Source organism: Dicentrarchus labrax, unplaced genomic scaffold (genome assembly GCF_905237075.1).
Source record: "Dicentrarchus labrax unplaced genomic scaffold, dlabrax2021, whole genome shotgun sequence".
Taxonomy (NCBI): Eukaryota; Metazoa; Chordata; class Actinopteri; family Moronidae; genus Dicentrarchus; species Dicentrarchus labrax.
This window is the reverse complement of record NW_026136702.1, coordinates 5,658,716-5,672,710: the sequence shown is the minus strand read 5'-3', so window position 1 is coordinate 5,672,710 and position 13,995 is coordinate 5,658,716. Positions and strand designations below refer to the sequence as shown.

General features: G+C 44.6%; 1 protein-coding gene across 12 annotated transcripts in view; it reads right to left on the bottom strand.

Moving 5' to 3' along the window:
• Window positions 1–65: 65 nt before the first annotated feature.
• The window catches only part of lyst (lysosomal trafficking regulator), a 58,712-nt gene continuing 44,782 nt past the window's right edge, over window positions 66–13,995 (bottom strand). For 10 of the 12 annotated variants that reach the window (XM_051415334.1, XM_051415247.1, XM_051415297.1 and 7 more), the window contains 26 exons: window positions 13,733–13,894; window positions 13,156–13,347; window positions 12,847–13,058; window positions 12,516–12,725; window positions 11,950–12,126; window positions 11,698–11,774; window positions 11,403–11,591; window positions 10,567–10,712; window positions 10,386–10,482; window positions 10,166–10,227; window positions 9,902–9,957; window positions 9,640–9,792; window positions 7,337–7,581; window positions 6,905–6,971; window positions 6,653–6,809; window positions 5,591–5,731; window positions 5,266–5,483; window positions 4,943–5,173; window positions 4,629–4,818; window positions 4,400–4,536; window positions 4,160–4,258; window positions 3,591–3,730; window positions 3,407–3,504; window positions 3,161–3,317; window positions 2,997–3,068; window positions 66–2,372 (listed from right to left, as the gene is read on the bottom strand). In XM_051415334.1, coding sequence (XP_051271294.1) covers window positions 2,234–2,372; window positions 2,997–3,068; window positions 3,161–3,317; window positions 3,407–3,504; window positions 3,591–3,730; window positions 4,160–4,258; window positions 4,400–4,536; window positions 4,629–4,818; window positions 4,943–5,173; window positions 5,266–5,483; window positions 5,591–5,731; window positions 6,653–6,809; window positions 6,905–6,971; window positions 7,337–7,581; window positions 9,640–9,792; window positions 9,902–9,957; window positions 10,166–10,227; window positions 10,386–10,482; window positions 10,567–10,712; window positions 11,403–11,591; window positions 11,698–11,774; window positions 11,950–12,126; window positions 12,516–12,725; window positions 12,847–13,058; window positions 13,156–13,347; window positions 13,733–13,894 — 3,824 coding nt within the window. In that variant the 3' untranslated portion in view covers window positions 66–2,233. The remainder of the gene's footprint in view (window positions 2,373–2,996; window positions 3,069–3,160; window positions 3,318–3,406; window positions 3,505–3,590; window positions 3,731–4,159; window positions 4,259–4,399; window positions 4,537–4,628; window positions 4,819–4,942; window positions 5,174–5,265; window positions 5,484–5,590; window positions 5,732–6,652; window positions 6,810–6,904; window positions 6,972–7,336; window positions 7,582–9,639; window positions 9,793–9,901; window positions 9,958–10,165; window positions 10,228–10,385; window positions 10,483–10,566; window positions 10,713–11,402; window positions 11,592–11,697; window positions 11,775–11,949; window positions 12,127–12,515; window positions 12,726–12,846; window positions 13,059–13,155; window positions 13,348–13,732; window positions 13,895–13,995) is intronic. The other 2 variants (XM_051415327.1, XM_051415350.1) reach the window with 1 other exon arrangement.

Here is a 13,995-nt window from a genome sequence, read left to right as displayed (position 1 = left end):
TCGCTTTAGGTGTCCCTGAACGCACCACACAAAAGTAAGAAATAGACACAAACGACAAGATGTAGTAATATTTCTTCAAATATTTATATATATTTATATATTTATAATATACTCATCACTTGGTTTGTCCATACATACACACACGCACATATATACAAACAAAAAAGAAACAACAGGAGCTTTCAAAACCTCGGTCCATCAGAGATCAGCCCAGAGAGGTCAAATAAATGACGCAATTTAAGCAACCTAATACAATAATCTGAAATTATGCATAGCTTTAGTTATCAACAGAAACATAATATTTCCTTCTGTGTCAGAAAGCACAAACACGTCACTCAGAAGCACATTTTCCTCTCTGCTTTTTGCCATTTTCTCAACAACAGGGGAAACTAAGACATTCATACAATCTCACATGTTGGAAAGAGAAAAGAAAAAGTTGTGGTTCTTCAAGGAGGAAATTTATGTACACATGCAAGCATGAAACACAGTAAACAAACACGGTAACATCGTGTCTGGTACGAGCACGATGCTCTACAAGGGTCCGGGCGGGCTGAGAAGGAAAACAAAAACAATAAAAAGGAATGACATCATGATATTAGAAGAAATATTCCCTTTCTCGTAAACAAGTCAAACACCACGTTGTGAAATGTAAGACATCATTTCTCAACCCAGAAGGCTCGCAGCAGTCACCACAAAAGGCAAAACAACTTGTTTTTCACAGCTGTATTAAATCAAACTCCTAGTTTCTTCCACATATGAAACAAACAAAAAAAACTACCTATTGCATGTCTGATATTGCTTTCTGGATTAGATTTATTAGCGGAATTAAAGCAAAGCTCAGTTCATGTTAAGACCACAGATCATTGGCTCTCTTTTAATTAAATGGTAGCCGATTAGCTTTCACTACCATTTTCACACGTAATAACAAAGTGCTGTAAGTGGGAATGTAACGAATAGCTGCATGGATCCATAAACAGTTGGTCGACTGTTTCCCGGACTGATCAGTGTAGTGTTTAAGACTCTGAAGTAAAACCTCGTCAGTGCAGGAAACACTAACTCCTCTAACCTCTGCTGGACATGATGCTCGCCACCACACCCTCCCACCTACTACAACCTAATGTAATGCTGCACGGCTACGAAGCACGACTCGTAGGAGATTCCTCTCCGGCGTTAGACCTCTAATGCTATATGTTAATCACTTTCTCAGAAGTTCAGCGAACTATATTAAGTACTGAAAAGCTTTTAGTGCATTTGAGTGGCAGACAGTAAAACACAAGAGAAAGGAAAGAAGGAAAGATGAGCCTCTATGGTGTTCTTAATAAATAAATGAATATCAACATTACTCAATGCAAAAGAGACAGGCCTTAATAAAGCATCCTGACAGTAAATGTCACATCCACATACACACAGTCAAGGTCAGCATCATTCTAGCATGCAAACGTAGGACAGAACAACAGGCAACACAAGGAACAATTCATCCCGCCCACCCTCCGTCCCTCCACTGAGCTCAGATACAAAGTGATGCAGGGCCGTGACACTAGTGTTCAGACTTGAGTGGAGCAGACAGCCCAGCAGAGCGGCGTCTCACTCCCACAGAGCGGGACGTCTCCCGGTGACAGACGCGAGGAGGGGCTCCCCTCCCTCCTAGCTAGCTGCAGCGTCAGCAGGACACGCTCGCCGAGCTCAGGCAGCAATCTGTCAGACAGCGCGCTGCGGGAGATCCCGAGCGCAGGCGAGGTGAGAGATGGGGGCCTTCACACTTCGGGTCTGGCTACAGCCAGACGATAGCAGCTTACCAGGAAACAGCAAAAAAATCAACATCAGGCAACGATCTCTGCACGAAAAACTCAACAGCAAGAAACAAAATAATAAAAGACTTATCAAACCAAACACTCTCAGAAAATGCAGTTTGTATAAAGTGTCTGTTGCAGCCTCAGCCAAATATTCATCCATTCCCCCCCAACTTCAGTATGTTTATAAATATATATTTATATACATTTAATACTATTTTCATAATTTCTTGATGCTGGGAGTGGCTGAGGTCGAGCTTGCTCAGCTGGGGATGGCTTTAGTTAAAAGTCAGGGAGGGGTTCAGGGAGGATGAGGCCATGCTGACACATCCTCCTCCCCGTCAGTGCAAGGAGGAGGAAGAGGAGGAGGAGGAGGAGGAAGAGGAGGGGGGTTGGGGCTCCTCTTGCTGAGTACTGGACAGTCGTAAACCTCAGACACGCAGTCAGCCCGCGGCGTAGCTGCTCAGGAAGGAGTAGAACATGGGCAGCTTCATGCGCTGCTGGTCCCGCCGACACCACGCCATCACCGTGCCCTCGCTGTTGGCTGTGTAGAGGTGGTGGCCGTCGCACGAGTACGTCAGGCTGAGGCACACAGCGGGAGGAACATCATCATCAGTATTACAAAGCATCACATAGGAGCAAAGACCTTTCTTACAGCAGCCATTCTGACATGAAATAGTAGTGAAGTTGCTGCTTTTGTGCTTGTTGGCTCATTGGAAAGGCTCTGATACACTAAATGGAACGGAGCCTTAAAGCCTTACTTTCATAAATATGACACAGCAAAAAACACAATCGATTTATTTTTATTGCTTTCTCTCCGCGAATAAAGGCATCAGCCAATCACATTGTGCGGAACAGACGTCACGTCACAAATTATGGCGGACCTGTTGATCGTTTCTCATCACCCTCCGTTATATGACAAGAGAACGGGGAACTCTGCAAGCCGCTGTATTTTTCTGCCAGTCCCCGTCGCGCTTGGTCCGCTGTAAGTGGCTGTAATGTTTTATTTTAATGTGTTTCAAATTCACATTGGTGACGGTATGAACACATTCACGGGCGAGTATTTCCCATTTTTGTGTTGTTTATTTGATGTGTAAAGGCCTTTTATTAGTGTCATTTGTAACACCTGTGTTTACCCTACTATTTCATGTCGAAATGGCTGCTGTGAAAAAGGTCTATAACATGGTTGTAGTGCTGACAAGATACCTGATGATGGGTTTGCTTGACTTGGAAAAGGTGATCTCTCTCACTGGTTTTAAATCCCAGGTGCTCCACAACCTGAAAAAAAAAAAAACACATTTCAACCATCAGTGTGAATAATTCAGCATCCTGAGATGAAAATAAGCACATAACAAACATTTTCTGCTCACCTGACGACGCCGTTCTCCAGCCCACCGGCAATGACATTGACAGACACGCCCTCCGGTTGGTTGGAGAAGGCCACCGAGCAGATGATCTCTCGGCAGTGGACGTGGCCGATCAGGTCACCGTTGACCGTCCACAGGCGCAGGTCGCTGCCTCCGCCAACTGCGATACAAAGAATCGTATCAAGGACCAATAACAACGTATTGTGTCAGTCTGGAAAAGTGATGAAATCTGAAAAAGCAATCTTTCACCTGAGTCACAGACTGTTGCGATGTCACCTGTGGTCTCGCTGGCAGACACAGCAGTCACCGGGCTTTTGTGGCCTGTGAGGCTTTGTACATAACAGAGCCTGCAGAGACACGGAGCAACATGTTGTATAAAGCATCACTTCACATTTCTCCTTACACACAAAAAGATATTTTCTCACACACTGACCTGTTGAGGTCCCAGAGGATACAGGTGCCATCTTTGCTGACACTGATGAGGATGCTGTAGGGTTTGCAGACAAACAGGCTGGTGACTTCCCCCGTGTGTCCGTACAGGTGAACCTGAGATTCCACCTCCATCTCTGACGGCTGTGGAAAGACTCAAGAGTTAGCATGGATGAGGTATCTCTCTCAAAAAAAACCAAACAAAAAACAAAACCCTCCATTAATCAATCTCCAACAGGATTTTCTGAACAGGACAAATCAATTGCTACTGAAACACCCTTCAGAGACAGAGAAAAAAGGAAATCTAGATGCCTATTGGTGGGGACCGATGAAAGTCTGAAAGCCTCTCTGATGACTGAACTCCCAGACCTCTAATCCCACTTGTAGGCTCGCTGGAAATGTATTTCAAGGGTAACTGTGATGTGACTAATGAAGCTGAGCGTTTGAGCGCGGTGAGGCGGTCTAAAGAGGGGTAGTGGAGGGGGGAGGGGTCATGGGAGGTGGGTGGGTGGGTGGATTGGGTGTTGGTGTGGAGGCGGAAGGTTAGAGGGGGACGTCGCCATGGAAACCCACCGTGGTGCTGGTGAAGCGGTTGCTGTAGGCGGTGATGACTCCACACTTGCTGCCCGTAAATAGCTGGCAGCCATCGGGCACCCAGGCGCAGCTGGTCACCTGGAGGAGAGCGAGACAGGTGGTTGGACAGAGGATATAAGGGACCTGACAGCTGATTGGTCGAGACCATCCACATATGAAAGATGGACCAGTAATTCCTTTCACTTACTTACTCTATTTTCAGTTTTAACTCGTGTTTACCTGGTGAAGCTGCGAGCACTGAATGAAGTTGATAGGCGGTTCGCTCTGCTTGCTCTTCAGCCTCAATATGTTGTCTGCGTAGCCCCAGCTCAAGATGGCCGACCACTGGATGTCTGTGCTGTGCATGCTCCGGACACCTACAGAGCAGAGAGTGTAAAGTTAATTGACTCAGCAGGACATTGTGTCAAAACATCCAAGCGAACTTGTGACTGACTGGTGGGCTTCCTACCCTGCTCCTTGCTGTAAATCATCATAAGGCAGAACTTGCGGGACAGTCCGCAGATGGCTCGCGTTGGCAGAGCCAGCAGGGATCCGAACCTCTCCCCGTGGGGCTGACTGAAACACACCACCGGGTCCGGAGCGGAGGGCGAGCCAACATACTCGCCCCACTTTAGACCTTTGATCCACGGCAGTGGGCTCTGTGGGGGAGGAAGAGGAAATTGCCAGGTGAGCAGCGGATCATTTCATGGACAATGCATTGAGTCACGTCTTTCTCAGCACACAGCAGGCTGCCAGAGTCACCAGCACCACAGAGGAGATTACCGGGCAGACTATTTCCTTGGCTTGTTCTCGGGTTTCTCTGAAGGCCAGCTGAACCAGGAGACCCATGGCTGCCGGCAGCTCCCCCTCCATCATGAGTTTGGGGCCAGCCCTGCTGATATGAGAGCCATTAAAGAGCTGCCTGGGTGTCTGTCCGTATGTCTTGATCATTGTCTCCAGGGCCCGTCGCTGCACTGGATCTTCTACAGACGAAACGTCCATGCCGAAATAGGTCTGTGAAATATGATAGAAAACTTACGTGAGAAGAAACAACAATTATTTTCCCCACAATTTCTTGCGAATGTGATGAAGAGGCAGCTGCTTACAGCTGGGTGGAAGACGTTGATGGCCTGGACAGCAGCTTTGCCTTTCTGCTTGAGTCCAAACACCAGGTCGATCCACTGGCACAGCGTCTGGGAGACCTGGTCTGACTCCAGCGCTTGTCGGTGGATCAGGATGAAGAGACGAGGGTCGTTGCGGGCCCAGGGTGGCAAATTCACGTGATTCACCCTCTCGCTATTTTGACGAACACCAAAATCAAAACCTGTGAAGGCAAAAATATATATTTTAATTTATGAGAAGCTATGAAAAATGTATACTGGTATTCATTAAAGATTAAAGAGGTGTAAAAATGGGGAGGAAAATAATTACCCTCTCTGTTGACCAGGAATTCAGGGAGGTAGAAAAACTCTGGGATGAGCTCTTTCACATCAGTCATAGACTCGTAAGAGGACAGGCGCCACGTGGTGTTCATGGAGTGAAACGTCCGGTCCGGTATATCAAAGCTCTGGTCTGATGAAGGCCAAAGACAATCTAATTACAGATTCGACTCACTAATTGAAAAGATCCCCTTTCATGACCTTAGACGCCACGCTTGCTGAATACATTTAGGACCACATAAAAAGAAGCCTCGGAGGATCAGAGGAGAGAGACGGGTTGAATGAAAAAAAGAATTAACAAGAAAGGAAGAAATAGAAACGAGGAGGGGAAGGGGCGCGGAGTTGATCAGAGGAAAGAAGAAAGATGAAGTAACCTTTCATGGCTAATACATGTGATGCAACACAGCAACGTGCTGCTCAGTAAGATCTGAGATCGGGTTCCTGCATTTCAGTACTAAAAGCCTCCGCATCAACCAAGATGGAGCGGTCAATGAAATGCAGACAGGTGGCACTCGGTGCTGCTAAAAGCTTTTTGGAGATGTATGATAATTATCTGCTGTTAAAGAGCCCTGGACTGTCAGTCAATTAACATTTACAGTACTTGTAACTACAGATACCGGAAAAGATAACGCAGCTGGAGATTTTTCTTCTCATCCTAGTGTCCCCCCTCCATCACAAAAATATGTTTTTCTTCTTGTTCCTACAGTTGAATTTTCGCAGTGTGCAGAATGATGTATGTGCAGAGACTAGAAGGATGTTTTTTTTTACATTTATCTACTGAAAGCGGAAAGTTTCTCTCTGCTCACTGAAAATCTGAAGTCAATCCTGGTTCGGTATGCAATTAATACAACTTTACAGTGGAATAGGAGACATATTGTGTCCAGCAGGAAAACTTAAGATATGAATAAAATGAGCATATTCATACTTTCTGGAACTTTAATCAGGAAATTATACTTTTTTTTGCTGAAGAAAACACATCAGACACACATGTACTGTGTCGCAATAGATGCGTGGAGAGTGTCTTTAAGATTTTGAGAGTTCATGAGTGACTCACCCTGGTACGCGAGGAACATCTTGGTGAAAGGAGGCATTCGGACCAGGAAGTGCAGCACGGTGCCGCTGTTGGAGTAGTGGGAGCCGTAGTGGTAGGGCTGGACGGGAGGCATGGGGTCATCCTCACGAATGCCCTTCTTGTACTCCTCCTCGAGGTACTGCACAACACACACAAACACACACCCACACGTTGATGATGTTTGTTACTGAAGCATCCAATGCACTCAAGGAATAAATGTACAACAGGCCTTACCCTGTAATTATCCACGTAGCGATCCTCCTTCTCTTTTGACTGCACTGCAATGGGCTTGTTTAAATTCCTGCAACACACAAAAACACACTTATAATGAGCCATAATGTTCAACGGTGACAGATTCCTGTGTCATGAGTCTTCAGAGAGACTTAATTCGTATCAAAAAACAAACCAATAAATGCCACAATATGTCAATTAACTGCATCTGCCTTGATTAAAAAATATGTGGAATGACTGGTATAAAAAAAGAGGATCACCTAATAATTTTAAGGATCTGATCAATGACAGAGGAAATACATGTACAAATGACAAATTATTAAAAACTAATCTTAAGAACATTACATAATGACATTTTCTCATTATATTCCGTGATACAACCCAACCTCAGATGCCTTTTTAAACATATTAACAGAGCTGCCATCCAGCACTGACCTGTAGATGTTCGGGTCCTGCAGGTCGAGCGTCTCGCTGGTGTAATCTCTCAGGATAAAAGGGAACACCGGGTACTGCATGAGGTCGTTGAAAGAGCGGCCGGCGTGCTTGTTGAGATGTGTGAGGTACTCAAAGTTAGAGATCTGACCCGACCCCCACAGCTGAGTGAGCGCCGTGATGTTCCCATGCTCCAGCAGGTTGGGCAGATCAGAGGTCAGGATGTTGTGGTAGACATCGTCACGAAACTGAGGCAAGAACACAGAGAACCATGAGATGTTTTTCTTTTCTTTGTGCCGGGACTGAAGTGAAACATGGATAAAAAACAGTAACTCACAAAAGTTTGAGGAGTAAAACCTGTCGTCTCTCTTAGCTTCCTGAACCCCTGAAAATTGATCCTGGTGCCTTAAGGGAACTGCTGATCCACATTAAATAACTCAGTCTTGAGGTTTAGTTTCATTAATCTAAAAGCTAAAGCTTTTCCATCGAATCAGGCCTAAGATCCTGAGACAATACTTACATTTTAAGAGATGATAGAGGTGAAATTAAAAAAACATATTGAATGATGTTATTAAATATTCAACTACTAATAACGTCTACAGTCAAGTTAACCTTTATTAACCCCCATAGGGAAATTCATTATCTGCATTTGACCCATCCTTAGTACTAGGAACTAGGAACAGTGGGCAGCCACCGTGCAGCGCCCGGGGACCAACTCCAGATCTGAGCCAGTACCTAGGTCAAGGACACTGACTGGAGAATTAACCAACATGTTTTGATGGTGGTGGAAACCGGAGGGAAACACAAGGAGAACATGCAAACTCTACACAGAACGTCCTAGGGCTGCACAGTTAATTCATCCTAAATTAATATTATCAAAAATCGCAGTTTGGCCAAGTGCAATATCCAAATCGCAAGAAACTGCAATTTCTTGATAAAGGTAAAATGTGTGTCAGCACTATAAACATTACAGCTTTATAATGAAGTGCTGTAGAGATGCAGAGATGCTCTGACCTACAAATCTTGTTCTCCAGATGTAAAAAAACATGTTTGCTTGTTACAGACCCCAACAAATGTAGTATAATATAATAATATAGTACAATAGTTTTTTTCTTTCCCACTTATAGTATCTGCCAATTTTTTTATAACCATATTGAGCAGCCCTAGCCCTGCACCAGCCGAGATTCAAAGGAGCCAGGACCTTCTCGCTGTGAGGCGACAGTGCTATCCAACCAGCCACTGTGCTGCCCTGGTACTTAAGCAATGCAACTCCAGTCCAGTCTGGGATCTTTCTTTGCGTCGCTGCCCATTACTCTCTCCCCTCATGTCTGTACTGTCAACTATCAATAAATACATAAAATGCCCCAAAAATATATTTTAACTGAGTCTTCTGCCATGCTAGCCACTCTGTGAGGATGTACTTAGAAACAGCATACACCATATTGACCATCTTTAGCATGGAAACATATTCTACAAGTAATTGGCACAAAACACAAAGTCCAGCTGAGGCTGATGGGAATGTCCAACTAAAGTACTGGATAAATGAATCACTGAAGAGATTACATTGAGATGGGGACATTAATGTGTGCACCAAATGTCATCTATCCAACAGTTGAGACATTTCACTGAAATACAATACATATCAGTGTACATATCTCTGTCCGTTTATCCAGGGAAGGGTTTTGTGAATCCAAGGACAACAGGTTGTCTGTTGTTCTCTACTTCCTTTGATTTCTCTGTATTGGAAATACCTGCTGTATACTTGCGTAAAAGTCAGTTGTTCATCTATATTGTAACACTCTTTCAATATTTCACTAAGAGTAGATGTAATAACAGTTTTTCCCTGCAGAGTGAGATGGTTCCGTATCTCATTATCATGATTGATCATCGTGATTGATTCCTGGCAAAGAATACTACAGAGCTCAGCCGGTATCAGGAATGAACAGAATACCAAAAAGGTAATTCAACAGTTAACTCGCTCTGCAAATATAAGCTGCATGATTTTGTCTATTCATACATCTTTTTCTTTGAGCATCAGTAGGTTCTTTCATCTGGTCATTTCTATCACACTCTATCCTGTGTAGCTATATTTTAATATTCAAATGAAACATGGTCGGAATTTTTATCTTGTGATCTGCTGGGTGGTCAAACTCAACTAGCCAAACTCCGTTATTTGCAATAATGAAATGAAACAGCTAAAGTAAAAACACACTAGAACAGCTACTGCATGTCATGAGCAATGTCAGCGTTTGTTTCCAGTCCCAACATGGCGTCCTTCATTTTTATTCCATGGGACTTCACCTCACCTTGGTGTTGTCAAAGGCTAACAGCAGGGTCCTGCCGTTGGTGAGGAATATCTCCACAGCATTGTCTCTTAGCTGCCACCAGCGCTTGTGCACCTCCTTGATCTCCTCGTACGTCCAGGAGAAAGAAGGTGCCTCGGTCTCCCCGTGAAGGCTCTGTCCAAACACATAAGCACATCCGGTGTTGAGTAAACAGGCCGACTCACATAACGCAATGTGCCACCACTCAGAGAATAATAATCCTGAGCAGTCCTACTGGCTTTACCTGGGTGTCGTGAGCGTCGGCGGCGTTGTCTTCCACAAAGTACATCCCAGACTTTCCTGTGAGACAGCACAGGGCAAGTGAGATTTGGTGTACTAAGAGCAAGACAAACAAAAGCTTCCCCCAACAAATACCTAACAAAAACTTGTGTGCAAAGGGAGACCAATGTTCTCTAGTGCCTCAGAGAGTGCACATTACTCCATGTTCCTTGTGACCGACTGACTGTATTATGCATGAAGCAGCTGTGAGAGGTGGACAGTGTCTTACCAAGAAGTAGCTCCCCTGCTGTCTCTCTGGAGGGGGCGACGCTGATGCACCGTCTGGTGAACCTAAGGACAAAAAGACATGTCTCACACCTCTCAAATGTAGCACAAGTCGATAAGACATTCATGCGCCTTCTTCAGATCCTCCGGGCTGCCTGAGAGGGATATGATGTTTACTAAAGGCTTACAGGCAGGCAGAGAGACAGAGAGGTAGAAAATTATACCTGATGGGTTCGCTGGTGGCTTTGTCTTTGACAGTGGAGGAGAAGGAGGAGTGGGTCTTATCCTCAAACAGGAAGGAAAGTGCGGCCTTCGCTGTGTCTAAACAAGACATGGAGGTAAGATTATGAACACTTAAAAGAGACAAACACACTTTTTCGAGACAGAATTTTTAGGTTTCCTCACCTTCAGGCTTGCGTCTGTCTTTGAGCAGGTATTTGTTAGGAATGGTGAGGTAGCATCTCTGGAGCCGCCGTCGCTCCCGGTTTGGCCCTTCGGTGGGGTCAAGCTGCCAAGACGTTGGGTAAGATGTCTGGTCATACCAAACCGCACTGAAACAGACAATTGCAGCCCTGTCAAACACTTTGTCTACTCGTATCAATACAGAGGTAACCACACTTCAGGGCTGTAGCTAACATGTAGGACACCAACGTCATGTCCTAAATATTGTTTTAAGAAATTGGGGGTTAGACATCCTGAGAAAGAGTTTATATTCTACAATTTCACATAAATTGGTGAGTTTTAAACAAGGTTCAGACATTTTCACATAGAGTCAAAATCCTTAAGTTTGAATGTTTAAGACCAGAAACATACTGTACACAAAATAACATGATTTGGTATCTCTTCACCATAATAATATGTTTTTAATATAATATTGTGGGAAATAATAACAACAAATTAAGAATTGTGTACAGTGGCAAAAATATTCTAAGTTAACTTTTTTTGTGGCTAATCAAAAACCTTTCGGTTCAAATAGGGTTTAATTTTTGGGATTTTGTACTCTTGACCTCAGGTTTTAGCTCTCCTAGTTTCCTCTAAGATATTCTGGTGCTCTGCATGTCTGAGATCATCTTTTATTTCATTCAAACAAACTGCAGCTTAATTGTTTCACATTAGATTGTCATTTGAGCAGAAAAATAATCACCATTAAAAAGAACAATCATCATCATAGTAACGATTGTATTATTAAACTCTGTTCCAACATTGTGTAAGGCCTTTAAAAAGATGCATTTGATGCCCACCGGTCATGCGTGAGTTGTTGCACCAGCTCCTGCCAGTGGCGGCTCGCGCTGAGGTCAGTCTTGTAGAGTCCCCTTATGTGCTGGATGACTTTCTTTCTCTCCATGCCTTGCCGCAGAGACACATTCTGAGTGATATCAGCTGCAATCTTGGAAATGTCCTTGGACTTTCCATCCAGCCTCTGGATAAGACTGCAGAGAAATAAGAAAGAATGGAGTGAATAGAAGAGTGGAACAAAGACACAATTCTTACAAATAATTTCTTGTACTGAACATCAGGAAAAAAGCCCCTACTTACTTCCTCTGAGTGTTGGTCATTTTCTTTTCCCACGCCACTTTACTTGTTTTCTCTTCAGCTTCATACTTGAATTTTTCCTGCATTAATACAATTACAAATAAACAATTTCTTAACACACATTAGCTTTATTGTATTATTTAGCACAGCCTGTCAGGTTTACTTATGAACAGGAAAGATTAAGATTGACTAAAAAGGCTTAGAAACATTTCTTTGCATTTAACAACAACTCTGTTGGGTTTTTGTAGGACTTACCTCTTTTATAGCCTTGAGCAAGTCTTGTTTGTGTGGAGCGTTGGGTGGGATGCAACGGTGGCCACAAAGCTTGAGCGAGGTCATGAATACACCCACGGCGTTCTGCTCGTCTTTGGTGAGACTGTCCTTGTGATCGTGCAGCATCTCATACAGGTACAAAGACAACTTCGGTCCATGCTGAGTGGAACAGAGGAAAAAGAAGAGCACAGATTAAAATTTAATTTGTGTCTGGAGCAAGTCACATGCACTGATGGACAAGAAACAAGCCTAATCCAGCTAGCTGAACCTCAGTAATTGCAGAGTGAAAGCAATGCAAGGGTTCTTAAGAAAAGCATGAAAACACGCATCACAAGTTATTTTAGAGGCACGGCCTGACAGCTGCTGGAAAACTTGCCTGTAGGAGTGAAAATGACAAACAAAGCTACTCACTCACATAACAGATGAAGCTTCTGCACTGTGTAGCTAAAAATGGGGTGTAATACTTAGCATTGACCAATGGCAGGGAACAAATGCCAAGCTGATGTGAGCGGTAACAAATACACTTTAATGATTTCCTTCAGACTCACCTCTAGACCCGGGCTAAGGCTCTCCTTGAGGATATCTAGATGTCTGGGATCAAACACAAACTCCAGCGACTCCTTCCTGTCAGATAGAGGAAGCGCAGGGCTGAGTGTGTGCACGAGCAGGCGACCGATTTGGACCCGAAAAGTGTCCCGGCACGACCACAGGATCCTTCGCCACTGCTGATGTGGAGCTCCTCCTCGACCGCTGCTGCCCTGTGTGAACACAACCATCAACACAACAATGACAATATAGTCTCACAATATAGAAATTCACATTTTACAGCTAAAAAGAGTTATAAAGCATGAAAAAGCTTCTGAGTGACTGTCCTCATACCAGGCTGATTTTGATCCCGTCCATCATGAGTCTGAGGATGTCTTTCTGAAAGCTCTTCTTGCTGGCAGGTGGCAGGGTGAAGGGAGTAGGAGAGTGTGGCATAGAGGCAGAGCCGCTATCATCCTGTGGATGATCACCTGGATCTGGTGTGAAAAGCTGTTGGTCTGGAGAGTCTGGGATATTCAGCAGGTCAAATAAGTCCTGACTCACATCTGAAATGAGGCACGTTCAAAAAGAACCAGGGTTAGAGAGAATGTTTGGTTTACTCTCTTGTAATGTTTGAATTGATAAGTGGGAGAAGTTTCATACCGTGATAAATGAGTCTGTTGACAGCAAGGACAACAAGCCTCTGCAGCCGTTGGACGAACTCAGTCTCACTGGCACGAATGGGGTTTTCCTGGCTCATCCTCCTCTGCATCATCTGGTTGAGCTCATCGCTGGCTACAGAGCGCATTCGCATCAGGAGAGAGTCAGTCTGGGCCAGAGAGAACCGGCGCCGGCCTACAAGCACAATATCAGTATGGACTCAGTTGGGAGAACATAAACTGGGCGCACATGATGGTAAGCCATTTGTAAATATAAGCACGCTTATATTTACGCTTTTTTCCTTTCAAGTTCAGAGTAAGGTTATGCAAATATCTCATAAATCACTGAACACAAAGGAGATTATAAAGATTCACAAAAGGCTGTCTGTGCTAAAATGCTTAACTCTGATTTGGTTAAGCATTCAAACATGCACACACAAAGGCACCAGTAGCGCATGAGAGTACTGGGCGGATTAATCCCCAGGTGAATGCAGGGGATAGGGTGAGTTCACAGCAAAATGTGGGAGACATGCCCCATGAGAGGGAGGATGTTCTCCGCTGTGGACCACAGTCCGAGCTACCTGCGTCACAGTGGAGCATGTAGGATGGAGCTCCAGAGGGGGAGGGGAGGGGGGAGTCCTGGGACAGGAAGCTGAAGGGAGGGGACATTGGGATCTGACCATAGGAGCAGTAGTGCTGTCTGGGGATGCGGGGGATAATGGAGTCTTTCATGGCAATGGAACCTTCAGATCGGGATGAGGAGAGGATCAATGAACAGACAGGTGAGAGTGGAGAAGTGAAATGCCTGAAAACACACGGTGGTCAATTCTGCCTCGACACTGAA